Source organism: Lucilia sericata, unplaced genomic scaffold (genome assembly GCF_015586225.1).
Source record: "Lucilia sericata isolate MDLA Ls3-8-SP2 unplaced genomic scaffold, ASM1558622v1 Contig000892F_arrow, whole genome shotgun sequence".
Lineage (NCBI taxonomy): Eukaryota > Metazoa > Arthropoda > Insecta > Diptera > Calliphoridae > Lucilia > Lucilia sericata.
In genome coordinates, this window is record NW_023994881.1 from 89,876 (window position 1) to 104,241 (window position 14,366).

Below are 14,366 nucleotides of genomic sequence, written 5' to 3' on the forward strand. Positions count from 1 at the left end.
ATTCAAAATTGTATGGATTTCGTTTTTAACAATTATTACAATATGCGACCAAAACAAATATCTATACTATTTTTCTGAAAGGTGGATCCGAGTAGAACACGAATCTGTTTTTTTTTAATTTGCCAAACACATGCAAAATCTTAAGATACGTATAAAACCGGGGTTTCGTACCTTTAAGCACATATAAGTCAGAAACTTAGTTGATTCTCAACCGATTTTAAGTTTCTCTACAGATTGAGAAAGAAGAAGTATTTTTTAAAGGCATTTTCAGTTTCGATTTTATTGAATTTTTTCCTAGAAAAGTAAAGAACAAAAATATTATTTTCAAAAACAAATACCAAATTATCGAATTTGTATTTATTTATAAATACATATACATATTCTAATTTATTTATAAAAAAATTCAATTGGATTTCAGAAATATAATTTAAATTGGAATGTCTAAATATAAAGTTGTTTAATAGAGCTATGAATGCTGTAAAATATTTGTGTTAATTTAAAATAAAGAAATACATATAAAGTTATCATGTTAAAATAAGTCCTTGTTGGAGCGTATCACCACTATTGCATTTAAACTATCTTCATCCAGACGATTTCGGCTTGGATTCATTAAAAATTTAACACCAGAAAAAAGACGTTCCACACTGACTTGCGTTGCTGGAACGGCAAGTAGAACCATTGCAATATTGTACAGCTGTGATTTTATTTCTCTTCTGTCTTCCCACCATTGAATAACGTTGTCATGAAGACAGAGTCTTTTTTCTTTTGAAAATTCGTTTAATAATTCTCTTATTGATGCATTTTTGCCATAATTTTCCTTTTCTATATTTTGTAATATTGCTTCCAAACTGTCTATAGACGATGAACTATTATTCATTTCACCATCGGTTACAAGTATGCAATCGGTCTGAGTAAGACTATTCATTTTATCTATTACAGAAATAACGTGTTCTATGGCACGTTCCTTTAAAGAGTTTTTAAGTACCACGTTCCAGCGTGGATCCATAAATATTGCACCAATGAACGCGTCATTTTCAAATAAAATATTTTCCTTATTTTTCATATGTTCTATTAAATTATTGGAAAAATTTGTTTTAATTTTTTGCAATTGCAATTTGCAATTGCACCAAGCGGCATACGCATCGCCAAATGTAAGTTGCTCCATTTGCAACGTTTTAGTGGCAATATTGGCGGGTCGCAACGTATCAACGGCATCTGAGATGCTCTTCCACATTTCTTGTGAAATAAAAAAGTCATCACTTTTTTGAGACATTTCCTGGCAAAATTGTTTTATTTTATTTCCGTTAATTGATTCCAGCATTTCATAAGTAGAAGACCAACGTGTTACGCAATCAATTGTCGGTTTGTTTAATCCCTCATTTTTCAACAGAATGCCAACATTAGGAGTTCTAAGTTTTTTAACCACGGTTCTTACGGTCGACGTTACCTTCTCCATTAGTTTTTCTTTTAAAACGCAATTAACAGCTAATTGCAGAGTATGTGCAGCACATCGAACTCCTAAAACGAGCGAAAATATCTCAATGTGAATATATTAATCCTCGGAAAGGATTAATAAATTTAAAGGACTTTATAATTTCTCAAGGAATGAGAAATTATAAAGTGTAGTTTTAAGCGTGTGGGGAAAAAAGAGAAAAACACAAGGGATTAGTTTTAAATAAAAAGGGATTTTATTTAAGTAAAAATGATGCTCACCTTTGGCTGGTTTAGGAAGAAGTGAAAGTTTATTTCTTTTTTAAATGCCTTGAAGGCTCTTTTCACACAACGTTATAACGGATACTTATGTTTCGTTAAGTTTAATACATAATAAGTAAATTAAATACAGTTTAGTTTTGTACATACGTTAACTATGTATATAAACTAGGGTTTACAAAAGTATTAAATTCAAATAAAAACCAAGGGAAAAGCTTACAAACTAATAATTCATTTTATATAAATTCAATTAAAGAAAAATAATGAAATAATAATAAAATAATAAAAAATAATAAAATTCTAACTAACAATCAATTCAATATAATTCAATTCTTAATGCTAATTTGGACATGGCGCCCCTCGTTGCACATGTGCAACCTAATTGTTTGAGGTAGCGCATAGGACGGCGGCCAGTGAACGAATTGCCTCAGAGATGACACGGTTGGGCATAGCGGGTGGATTGTTGTTTCGCCGAGACATGGTGGTGCTGTTTATACGCCTTGGATGTTGGCGACTAGTTCTGGTGCTGGAAGTGTTGGTTCGGCGACGGTGGAGGTTGGTGGTGTTACGACGATGATGTTGATGATTGGTGTTGGCGGTACGGTGGCGTTGTGGTTGAGAATTGGTGGGGCGACGGCGATTAGGGTTGGCACGATGGCGGTAGTCTCGGTGGCTTGGACGGACCAGTTGACGTTCGCCCAATCTATTCTGGACACTGCCTTCTGGTGCAGTGACTCGGGGATGACGGCTTGGGTGGAGTAGCGTGTGATGTAGCCGACCACAATACATACACGTATCGGGGCTGTCGCAACTGTACACGTTGTGTGTTCTGGCCAAACAGTTCAGGCAGTATTCATACCGCCGAGCCACTACAAAACGCTCTGCTGACTCCATCGCCAAAAAACGCCGGCAGAACCGTAGCGCGTGGTAACGGTCACAGAGTCGGCACTGGTGCACTGTTGGGTCTCTTGGTGATTGATCTCGCATGCTGTAAGGAGAAAACGTATGAGTAATGTTGATTTAAGAAGTAATGGGAATGGAAATGGGAAAAAACGATTATGATAGGATATAGGAATGTGGGATAAACAATGTTAGTAAGTAATTAGTCGCTAGTTTGAACGTTATTATATGGCAGATAGCATAATTTAGTGATGGGACGAGTGATGATGCCGCCTTTTGTACGAACATCAACTACTCGAACATAATTATCGCAACCGCTGTGTATTTTTTCTATTCTGCCTAAACGCCATTCACATGGTGGTAGAAGATCGTCAATTACCACTACAAAATCTCCTATTTTTAGATTAGGCGTAGAAAACTTCCATTTATATCTCTTATGGAGTGATTTTAAGTATTCTTGCTTCCACTCGATCGCAAGTTTTTGGTTAATCGCTTTTAGTTTTTCCCATCGATTTATTAAGGAAAGATTTTGATAGTTTGGATCGGGTAAAGCCATAATTGGACCGCCACGGAGAAAGTGTCCTGGGGTCAACGCGGTAAGATCAGCTGGGTCCTCAGAGAGAGCGGATATGGGCCTAGAATTCAATACACCTTCAATACGAGCTAACACCGTGGTAAACTCTTCAAATGTGAACCGATGGGCTCCTGCCACCCGCTTTAAATGGAATTTAAAGCTTTTGACCGCCGCTTCCCAAAGTCCTCCCATGTGGGGAGCCTGGGGGGGAATGAAAGACCACTCAAACCCATGAGTTATGTATTTTTGAGCAATGTCTTGAGAAACGGAGTTTATAAAAGTAGTAAATTCCTTGCGTAAAGCTCGATTCGAACCAACAAAATTTCTACCATTGTCAGAGACTAGTTTGTGTGGAAGACCACGGCGACCAACAAATCGGGCGAATGTTGCTTGGAACGCAGCTGCAGAAAGGCTGGAACAGGGCTCTAAATGGACCGCTTTTGTAGCAAAACATACAAATACGCATGCATATCCTTTGATGATAGATGATCTTCGTAAATTGGAACTTTTAAGCTCAAACGGACCGGCAAAATCTACTCCGGTTATGTTGAATGGGAAGGACAGGGTACAGCGGTCGGTAGGCAAAGCCGCCATAATTTGAGAACATGGTTGTTTCTTATGAATTATACAAGTTTTGCAATATCTTATGAGTTTTTTAACTTTGAGTTTAAGACGAGAGATATAAAATTCGGTTTGTATCATCCGACACATTAAGGTGCATTCTCCATGGGCTAGAATCTCGTGCAAATGGGATAAATATAGGTTACAAAAGTGTGAATTTCGGGGTAGAATGATTGGGAAACGCTCGTTGTAAGGTAATAAAGAATTGGCTAGGCGACCATTGACTCTTAAAAGACCTTTGGAGTCTAGAAATGGATTTAATGTGAATAAAGAGCTGTCTTTTGGAATGGGCTGATTTTCAGAGAGTAATTCATATTCACGCTGGTAGAATTCTTTCTGAGCTAACATTATTAATCTGGACTTTACAGAATTGACTTCCTGTTGACTGAGTTGAGAATTGTGATCAGCTAAGTTGTTGGTTTGATTGGCAAACGAAGGTTTAAAACGCCGAATATATCGAAAAACGTATGCAAGAACTCTTAACGATCTCGTGTAGGAGGAGAATCTTTTAAGAATGTCTACGGAAGAGACTGTAGTTTGAAAGCTACTGATGGGAACCGTTAAGCTTTGGGTTTGTGTTTGCTTAAGAATAGAAATTTCGGGAGATTTCGTGGTATTCAACGGATTATTCTGTGGCCATTCCGAAACCGGGTTTGTAAGCCGTGGTGGGCCCTGCCACCAAAGTTGGTTGTTGATTAAGTCCTGTGGTCTGCATCCTCTGGAACCTAGATCAGCGGGATTGAAATGAGTTGGAACATGGCGCCATTTTGCATTTGGCAATAATTTATGGATTTGGCCTACACGATTAGAAACATAGATTTCTTTCCAGGTTGAAGGTGGCTTAGCAAGCCATCCTAAAACAATCGATGAGTCACACCATAAAATGATTTCGTGATTTTTCATATTAAGCGAAGATATCGTATATTGTACTAGTTTAGCTAGCATAACTGCGCCAGAAAGTTCCAAGCGCGGTAAAGTTGTAGATGCTAATGGTGCTACTTTGCTTTTGGAAACTAGCAAATGCGAAAAAACGACAGGAGAAGATGTTTGTATTCTAATATATACTGCTGCACAATACGCCAATTTGGAGGCATCACAGAATCCGTGAATTTGAATAGTATCAACGGGAGTGAACTGAATCCAACGAGGGATTTGGATTTCATTTATATGCGAGAGATCGCTTACGATTTCATTCCAGATTCGGAGAGAATCTGTACTGACAAAATCATCCCAATCGATTCGTTCCAGCCATAATTGCTGAATGAGAATTTTGCCTTTAATGACTACGGGTGATATCCAGCCAGCTGGATCGAACAATTTGGCTACTGAAGATACGATTTTGCGTTTGGTTATTTTTGTTTCTTGAGGAATAGATTCAAAAGTATATGTGAACGAATCAGTCAGTGCGTTCCAGCGAATGCCGAGAGTTTTTGTCGCACTGGAATCATGAAATTTGAGAAAATCAGAATCATAAAGATCTTCTTTGGGAAAAGAAGCTAACAAACGAGAGTTATTGGAGGTTAATTTCTTTAATAAGAAACCAGCTGATTCTAGAGTTTGCACCAGCTCTTTCTGGGATTTTATAACCTCTTCGAGAGAATGACCACCAGTTAGAATGTCGTCTACATAAGTTTCTCTACGTAATATATCAGCTGCTTTGGGAAACTTATCTTCGGAATCAGACGCTAACTGGATTAATGTCCTAATGGCTAAAAATGGTGCACAATTTATACCAAATGTAACAGTCTTTAACTGGTAATCTTTGATGGCCTCCCGGGGGGATTTTTGGAAGAGTATTCTCTGAAACGGTCTGTCTTGGGGATTGACTAATATCTGACGATACATTTTTTGTATGTCACCGCTGAAAACAAATTTGTAAAAACGCCAATTTAATATCACTGTCATCAGATCAGCTTGAAGTGTGGGACCAGTATAAAGAACGTCGTTTAATGAAAACCCTGACTTAGTTTTGCGGGAAGCATTGAAAACAACCCTAACCTTCGTAGATTTGCTTTCTGGTCTTACGACTGCATGATGAGGGAGATAAAAGGAGTTACATTTATTTTCCGAAAAGTACTCACGAGAAGTTGTTTCTTCCATATGATCGAGGGTTATATACTCAGTGAGCACGTCGTTATATTGAGTGCTTAACGCGGGATCTTTTTCCAACATCTGTTCCATCCGAACATATTGACTAAGAGCGATAAATCTTGATGGGCTAAGAAACCTTGATTCCGGGAACTCCTGTCGAAATGGTAATCTGACCATATATCGTCCATTTGGTAAGCGTGTTGTGGTTTGTTGATAAAATTTTTCACAATATTCATCCTCTGAAGAAGCTGGCCGGGTTGATGGAATTTCTTCCTGCTCCCAAAACTTCCGAACTAATTCATCCAAGGTAAAGTCTTCAGTGGAACCAACGCATGTTGAAAACGAGTATATTGGCTGAGTCTTCACGGGGCCACTAAGCACCCATCCGAAAACCGTTCTATATGCAGAAGCAGAGCCACATACATCTCGTTTGATGCCATCAAGATTTATATAACGCTCACTGTCATTTCCAAGGATTAAATCGATCGAGGAAGATATATTAAAATTTGGATCAGCTAAGTCAATACCAGAAAGCTCAATTGGGTTAGGGAGTTCAAAGGAAACCGAGGGAATCTTATTCGTGACTTTAGGTAAAACGATAGCAGTTACGGGTAACCGAAACTTGGATTTGTGCGAGACCAAAACCAAATCACATTCTTTTTCTGAAACTTGAGTTTGACCGCCAACTCCTATTATTTCGCAGTATGATTTTCTAGATGGGATATTTAAACGATTTCGAACCTTTTCAGATATAAAGGTCCTCTCAGAACCTGGGTCAATGAGAGCTCTAATCGAGAATAATTCCCCTCTACTTTCTATTTGAACCATTGCAGTTCGTAACAAGACTTTAGTATCACTCATGGCATAATTCGCATTAACTTGGAAAGTTTTGTGAGCATTTGAGGTTGCTGGACCGTTTTCAGATTCATTTGACTCAACGGATCTAGAATTAGTCGTTTTTGGATCAGATTTTATGTTTTGATCGTTTTTGTTTGGACACGTTTGATTTGAGCTATTCCGAGGAGGATTAAAAGAACGCATGTGAAGCAGTGTGTGATGCTTTTTACCACAATTTAAACAGGAATTTTTGCTCATACAATTCTTTTTCGTGTGAGATTGTGACAAACAATTGTTACAAAACTTATTCTTGAAAATGAAATCAACTCTTTCTTGAATTGAAAGCTTACGAAATTGCGAACAAGTTCTCAAACTGTGATCTTCATCGCACATTTTGCATTTGTAATTAAGTTTTTCTTGGGATGAGTACATTTGAACTTGTGAATGAGTTTCATTTTGATTAAGGAAAGCAGATTTGTTCACTTTGATAGTGGAAATTCTTTCTACGACTTCACATCGTTTAAGTAGAAAATCACTTAATTGAGACCAGGTTGGTAACTCTCTACTGGCGTTTAATGATTGTTCCCATTGAGCCAATGTTTCGTTGGGTAATTTAGAATAGACTAAATTGACTAAAATGGGGTCCCAGCCTTCAACTGATATACTCATTGTATCAAGCATAGCTAAACAGTCAGTAACTGAGCTATGAATTCTTTGTAGGGACTCATTATCCTCTACGCTAGCTACGGGAATATTGAAAAGGTTACGGATCTGATTGTCGACTAAAACTCTTACATTTTCATACCGCAACTTAAGTGCTTGCCAAGCTAGAGGAAAGTTATTATCGGTTAAAGGGAATCTTTTTACTATTGCTCCGGCTGAACCGGTAGTTTTATTTCTAAGATGATAAAGTTTTTCTGCGAGAGTTAGCCTTGGATGGTTAATGTAGACTGCCGTGAACATATCACGAAATGCCGGCCAGTCTTCATAACCTCCTGAAAATATTTGAGTATCGCATGGGGGCAATTTAAGACCTGTACTTAACCGATCATTAGATGTGTTCAATGGGGCTGAATCTATGCTAGCGCGAGCAATACTATCTCTTGACGTTTTTATCACATCAAGAAGTTTGGAAACGGTTAAATAATACATGTCGACACATGAATCGTATTGCTCTTGAGCTGTAGTTTTAACTTCTTCACTTTGATCAGAAAGCATTAGATCTTCATACGACTTTTCTACTTTACTCCAGCGAGTGTCTAAATCTTTCAGTTTTAAATCTATAAGTGCCTCAGATTGGCTTAAAATATCTTGGCTATCGCATTTTTTACAAAATGAAATTAAGTTTTTGGCATCAAATGCAAATCGCGTATTTAGAGAAGTCATTTTAATTTGTTATATGAAAAAAAAATTGATAAGCTTTGTAGTTTTAATGAACTTTTAGAGAAATTCTTTGTAATTAGAAAGCGATTAAAGAAGAATCCTTTGTACTTGGGATTGATCAAGAGTAAAATTTGGACTAAAGTTGAGAAATCTTTTGTAGTTTGGATCGAAAATAGAGAAATTTATTTTAATTTGGATTGAGTTAGAGCGAAATCCTTTGTAATTTGGATTGAGAGAGATAAATCCTTTGTAATTTGGATTGTGTAAGATAAATCCTTTGTAATTCGGATTGAGTAAGAGCGAAATCCTTTGTAATTTGGATTGAGAGTAATTTGGATAGAAATTGAGAGATCCTTTGTAATTTGGATCGAAATTTAGAGATCCTTTGTAATTTGGACCGAAAATAGAGAAATCCTTTGTAATTTGGATTAATTCTCAGATAGATACAAGCAAAATTGAAAGGTGAGCAAAATTCTTTAAGCAGTAAGTTAAAATTTTTCTTCAAAGTTTTGTATAGTTTTGATTAATTATCGTCAAGTTCGATAATTTTCTCAAATGTAAAGCGTAAAAAATGTTATTCAAATAGTTTAAAATGTTATAATGTTAGTAAAAGGGAAATAATTTTCATAAATATTTGTAGTTTTCTTAATAATTGCTGTAAAATGTTTTTTTTCTTTTTTGTATATATATAAAAGTTTGATCGATTATCGTTGGACTCGATAATTTTCTCAAACGTAAAGCGCAAATATTTTTTTTTGAATATTGATTAAATTTTCATAAAATCTTGTAATTTTCTTGTTACTCGCCGTAAAAATCCGCAAAATTGTAAATTATAATGATTTATATTATTATATTTTTTTTTTAATAAGCGATTATTAACTATTTCTTGATTTCTTTAAAATCAAAGAAATTTTTCTTTATCAAATTGCCGTAAATTTTCCGTAAAATTTTAATTTTCCTTTAAAGCAAGCGATTGCCTATAATTTTGATTTAAAATGATTTTTTTTAGAATTATTTTTTTAACCGATTTTAGTTTTAATCACTGTGCAGGTGTGTATAATTTGAAAGCAAGAGATTGCTAAATAAAAATTTTTAATTTTTTGAGAGAAAAAAAAAAAAATATATAATTTTGTTTTTTGCCAATAAAATTTTACACTGAAACCACTGTATCGAATTTTCCATTTATCAACAAGCGTCACTGTAACATTTATTCACAGTGGAATAGCAAGAACCACTTTTCCTTAGAAAATTTATTTTATTAAATTTATGATTTTATTATTTTTTATTGCCACAATATTAATTTAGAACTGTGATTATTTATTATTTTAAATTTATCACCAATTGCCAAGCGAAAATTTTAATTAAGCGAAAATTTGCATTCCAAAAAATTTTTTCAAAAATTTATTTTTAATTCGCTTTAATTTCTATAAGCAAAATTTTCCGTTTATCACAAATTGCCAAGCACCAAAAAAATTATTTATATAAAGAAGTGCAAAAAATTATCTAAAATTTTCTTTTAATATTATAAGATTTTATTTTTATATGATCAGAAAAAAATTTTTTTATTTTGTTTCACTGTGACCACTGTGCTCATTTATACATGCATAAAGAGAGAAATTATCTCCTTGAAGTAACAAATAAACCACACAAAATGTATATTCAAAAGCAACAATCAATATTCCAATAAATTATTTTTCCAAATATGTATATGGTATTTTTCCACAGCAATTATTTTATTGAGAATCAATTTTTAATAATTTTGATGTTCACTTGTTGTAGATGCACACAAAAAATATTTCCTGAATATTTATAATTATTTTATTTTTCAGTAATATTTTTTCACGTCGAGCCCACTGTGCGTTTTTTTTCTTTTGTTCTTTATTTTCTTTTCACAATTTATTGAGAACAATTAAGAGAGTAGGAATATCACCGCTAACTGTAATGTATGTTTGTTATTGTTGCTTAATATTTATTGATGATCGATGGTGGTGGTTTTTTGTCACATTTAAACTCTTTGATATTTTGGTTTTGTTTTTTATTATTGCAATGTAATTTGTTCACTCTTTATGCTTTTGTATTACACAGTAAGTTTGTCGATTTTGGAAATAAATCTGACGTCACAATTTTTTGGAACTTTTAACACTCTTTTCCAGAATTTATTAAATTTTTAATAGAAATTTGGCAACAGGCTATTTTTTGCACTTTTTTTCTTGGCTTTTTTTCACTTTCACTGGCAATTTTTTAAGAGTAATAAGGGATATTTTCTTTTTAATTAAATTTTAAGAGAATAATTCTTTTTTTTTTTTTTTTTAGTGGTGTTTATTGGCACAATTAAACAAATTTGAGAAATTTTCCTTTTCATTTATTTATTGGCAAAAATTTTAATTTATTAAGAGATTTTCCCTTTTAAATTTATTGGCAAAATTTTTTTTTTTTTAATTTTTTAAGGGATTTTTTCTTTTTTTTTTTTCGAATTTATTGGCAAAAATTTTTAATTTTTTTTACGAAATTCTTTTTTCTTTCGAATTTATTGGCAAAAATTTCAATTTTAAAACATAAATTTTTTCCTTACACACACACACTTGCACAGATTTTTCACTTTAGAATTTTTTCTTTTTAAGAGTAAAAATAAATAAAATTTTGGTTTCTACTCACATTGGCATTGCAGTTTTTTGTACTTGCGTTTTTCCGACGGCAAATTGATTTTATTATTGGATGCACTCAAATGGCTTGGGAAGCTTCCTTTAGGGATTAGGCGACCAGTTCACTATTGGAGAAGGACGAAGGACCATGAATATATTAATCCTCGGAAAGGATTAATAAATTTAAAGGACTTTATAATTTCTCAAGGAATGAGAAATTATAAAGTGTAGTTTTAAGCGTGTGGGGAAAAAAGAGAAAAACACAAGGGATTAGTTTTAAATAAAAAGGGATTTTATTTAAGTAAAAATGATGCTCACCTTTGGCTGGTTTAGGAAGAAGTGAAAGTTTATTTCTTTTTTAAATGCCTTGAAGGCTCTTTTCACACAACGTTATAACGGATACTTATGTTTCGTTAAGTTTAATACATAATAAGTAAATTAAATACAGTTTAGTTTTGTACATACGTTAACTATGTATATAAACTAGGGTTTACAAAAGTATTAAATTCAAATAAAAACCAAGGGAAAAGTTTACAAACTAATAATTCATTTTATATAAATTCAATTAAAGAAAAATAATGAAATAATAATAAAATAATAAAAAATAATAAAATTCTAACTAACAATCAATTCAATATAATTCAATTCTTAATGCTAATTTGGACACAATGATATTCAAATTGTAGAGTTTACATAAGTATAAATTAAAAAAAAGACAAATTTTCAAAACATAATTTGCTCCATAAACCATTGATGAATTGTTATGAATAAGACAGTATATATCGTCACTTGAAACGCAAACGGCCCTAACTAACCAAAAATCCAAAATCGATTTTATTGCAGATTCTAATGTACTGCATCAAAACAAATGTCCACAAAAGAAATTAGACTCCTCCGGCCAAAATTAGCAAAAGGCCCTATCTACAAAAACATTTAAATATTAAAGGTAAAAAGTCCAATTTATCCATTTTTATGTACGCCAATGTCAATTATCATAACAAATAATAGGTTTAACTATTAAACAATTTGTTTATTTTATAAAAATAAATCGCGCTGATAGAAACAAACTTTCCAATTTAAATAGTTTTTTGCTTCTCCTGTAAAATTTTAAAAATGTTAAATAGGGCCGTTTGCGTTTTAGGTGACGATATGTATGTATATACACATTTCTGAAATGTAAATTCTAAAATTTAAAATGGTGTTGGTAAAAATAGTGCCCTTTTAACTTGTTTAAATTTTCTGCTATTTTGAAAAACTGTTAACGAGTATTCCAAAACATAAATAACATTTTTAGCTAAGATACTATTAAAAGCTAAGAAAAGTCAAACATTTTAAATACTTCAATATCTTTTAAGATACTAAAAATTTCATTTAACTAAAAAAATATAGAATTATGTATGTAGTTTCGATTATAACCCCCAATTCATAATCAAACTTTTATTTTATAAAAGGTTTATAAAACAAAATTTTCATACAAAATTTGTTTTCTTATACTGAAACAAAATAATTATTTTATGAAAGCCCAATCTTTAATAAAAATTAGCTATATTTAATTTGAGTTTTAACTTTAAAATTAAGCATTTAATCCTAGTTTTTTTTATTATAAAACGATGTTTAAAAAAAGGGAATTTTATTTTACAAAAAATTAAAGAAAATTTATGTTTAAATATTTTATTGGTATTGAAAATTGTGAAAATCGGTCCACATTTGAACGTTCTGAAAATTTCAATCCCTAATTTATTCAAACCCAATTAAAGACCGATTTCAAAAAATCTCTCCTATGTTAATATTTTGATGGCAACTTGTTTTTGAATGTTACATATTTGTTACTTTTTAATCATAAATGCATATTTTTCATTAAATAACATAAAGTTCGGGTTCACTGAACTTCAAAAACCGAAAATAGTTTGGCCGAACTTTTAAATTTGCCGAAGTTCGGGTTCGATTGAAAGTAGAGTGGTTAAAGTTTTATTTTCAAATAAAAAATGTTTTGTAGATAAAAAATAATTCATAGCTTCAACAATAGATTTCATGAACAAAAAAACTTACCTATACATCTTGTATTTAATTTAAAATCATTCAAAGTGTCATCAAATTCTTCATTTATCACCTCGTCTTCTAATTCGGTTACATTTTCGTTTATTAGCGAAACACATTTAAGCATATTCCGACCGTTGTCGGTGGTGCATGTATAAATTTGGTCTGCTGATATCTTGTATTTCTTGAGGGTGGTTAAAATAACGTCTTTGAGATATTCAGCTGTGTGGCGTTCGAATAATTCTGCCACAGCTAAAGTCCGAAGAACAATTTTTTTATTCTTAATATACTGCACATTGATACCTTAACATAACAAACAATTCAGCTTTGTGTACATGAGTTTTAAAATGTTTTCTAAGACCCCGATATATGTCATAGATAGGAACGCAATTCGAACATATTTAATAAATTTGGACTAAATTGTGCTCAAAATAACAAAAATTAATAAATAAATGTTTATTTCAAAACAAAAGTAAATTTCGTGCTACGACGATAATAAAATTATTACAGTGCAAATCGAAATTTTAACAGTCAAAATAGAATCGAAAAAGTTAAAAACGACGCAAATCAGAGTCTTAGTATATATAATTTAGAAATACTAACCGAGAAATGCTCTATTCAAATGTGTGAGGCCATCAATTTTAAGAGATAGTAATTTGCCACTAATCTCATTAGAAATTGTATTTACAATACCATCGAATTTCCGAAGTACTTGATCTTTAACGACCCGACGATTCAAAGTCATATCTAATTTTTGTATAATTGGGTCTACAATGCTACGAAATCCTGAGTCCTCCACAATAGAAAATGGTCTTCCATTCACAGAACAGAGCTCTACACAGGATTTAAGTAAAACTTCTTTGTTAATATTAATGGCTATTTTAGTCTGGAGCATGTTTGCAACAGATCTGTTCGAAGTTGAGGGTTGATTCTCTGGTTCTGTTATAGAATTTTTTTCTATTTTGGCCCAAGTACTTTTGTGGACGGATTTTATATGACTCGCTAAGTTCGATCCGTGGTCACTCTATAAAAAATATAATACAATAAATAAACGATAATTTTATACAAAGGTTAATTAAAATTCTTTACTAGAAATTTAATTGTCGACACTCGTAATAAACAGATAAAGACTAACGATGTATAGACTGGACTATAAAATAGGCCAGATTATAGATTAGACTATAGCCTAGAATAAAGGCATATACTCTATTCCCCTAGAATATATTCTAGTTTGTAGTCTAGTTAAGAGCCTAGTCTAGTCTATCATCTAGTCTATAGACAAGACTTTAGTTATAGTCTAGCCTAAGGCTTATTTTATATTCCAGTCTATATCAGTCTATTGTCTGGTCGATAGTCTAGTATATAGTGTAATCTATAACATAGTCTATAGTCTAGTCTAGTCTATATTCTGGTCGATAGTCTAGTATATAGTCTAATCTATAATATAGGATATAGTCTGGTCGATAGTCTAGTCTATAGTCTAGTATATAGTCTAGTATATAGTCTAGTCTATAGTCTAGTCTATAGTCTAGTCTATAGTCTAGTCTATAGTATAGTCTATAGTCTAGTCT

At 32.6% G+C, this 14,366-nt stretch overlaps 2 protein-coding genes across 2 annotated transcripts; both read right to left on the minus strand.

The window, feature by feature from the left end:
• Nucleotides 1–483: 483 nt before the first annotated feature.
• On the minus strand, nucleotides 484–1,792 carry LOC119608867. The gene is made up of 2 exons (XM_037963425.1): nucleotides 1,714–1,792; nucleotides 484–1,518 (listed from the first exon to the last, which is right to left on the minus strand). The coding sequence occupies exon 2, from the start codon at nucleotides 1,454–1,456 to the stop codon at nucleotides 530–532; it is 927 nt and encodes a 308-aa protein (XP_037819353.1). The 5' UTR covers nucleotides 1,457–1,518; nucleotides 1,714–1,792; the 3' UTR covers nucleotides 484–529.
• A 787-nt stretch (nucleotides 1,793–2,579) lies between these two features.
• LOC119608868 lies at nucleotides 2,580–8,119 on the minus strand. The gene is made up of 2 exons (XM_037963426.1): nucleotides 4,042–8,119; nucleotides 2,580–2,698 (listed from the first exon to the last, which is right to left on the minus strand). The coding sequence occupies exons 1-2, from the start codon at nucleotides 8,117–8,119 to the stop codon at nucleotides 2,580–2,582; spliced, it is 4,197 nt and encodes a 1,398-aa protein (XP_037819354.1).
• Nucleotides 8,120–14,366: the final 6,247 nt, after the last annotated feature.

Coding starts and splice junctions, on each gene's coding strand:
- LOC119608868 (XM_037963426.1), bottom strand. CDS start 8,119: ATGACTTCTCTAAATACGCGATTTGCATTTGATGCCAAAAACTTAATT. Junction 2,699..4,041: donor TCCATTTCTAGACTCCAAAG/GTCTTTTAAGAG, acceptor TTCTCCTTACAG/CATGCGAGATCAATCACCAA.
- LOC119608867 (XM_037963425.1), bottom strand. CDS start 1,456: ATGGAGAAGGTAACGTCGACCGTAAGAACCGTGGTTAAAAAACTTAGA.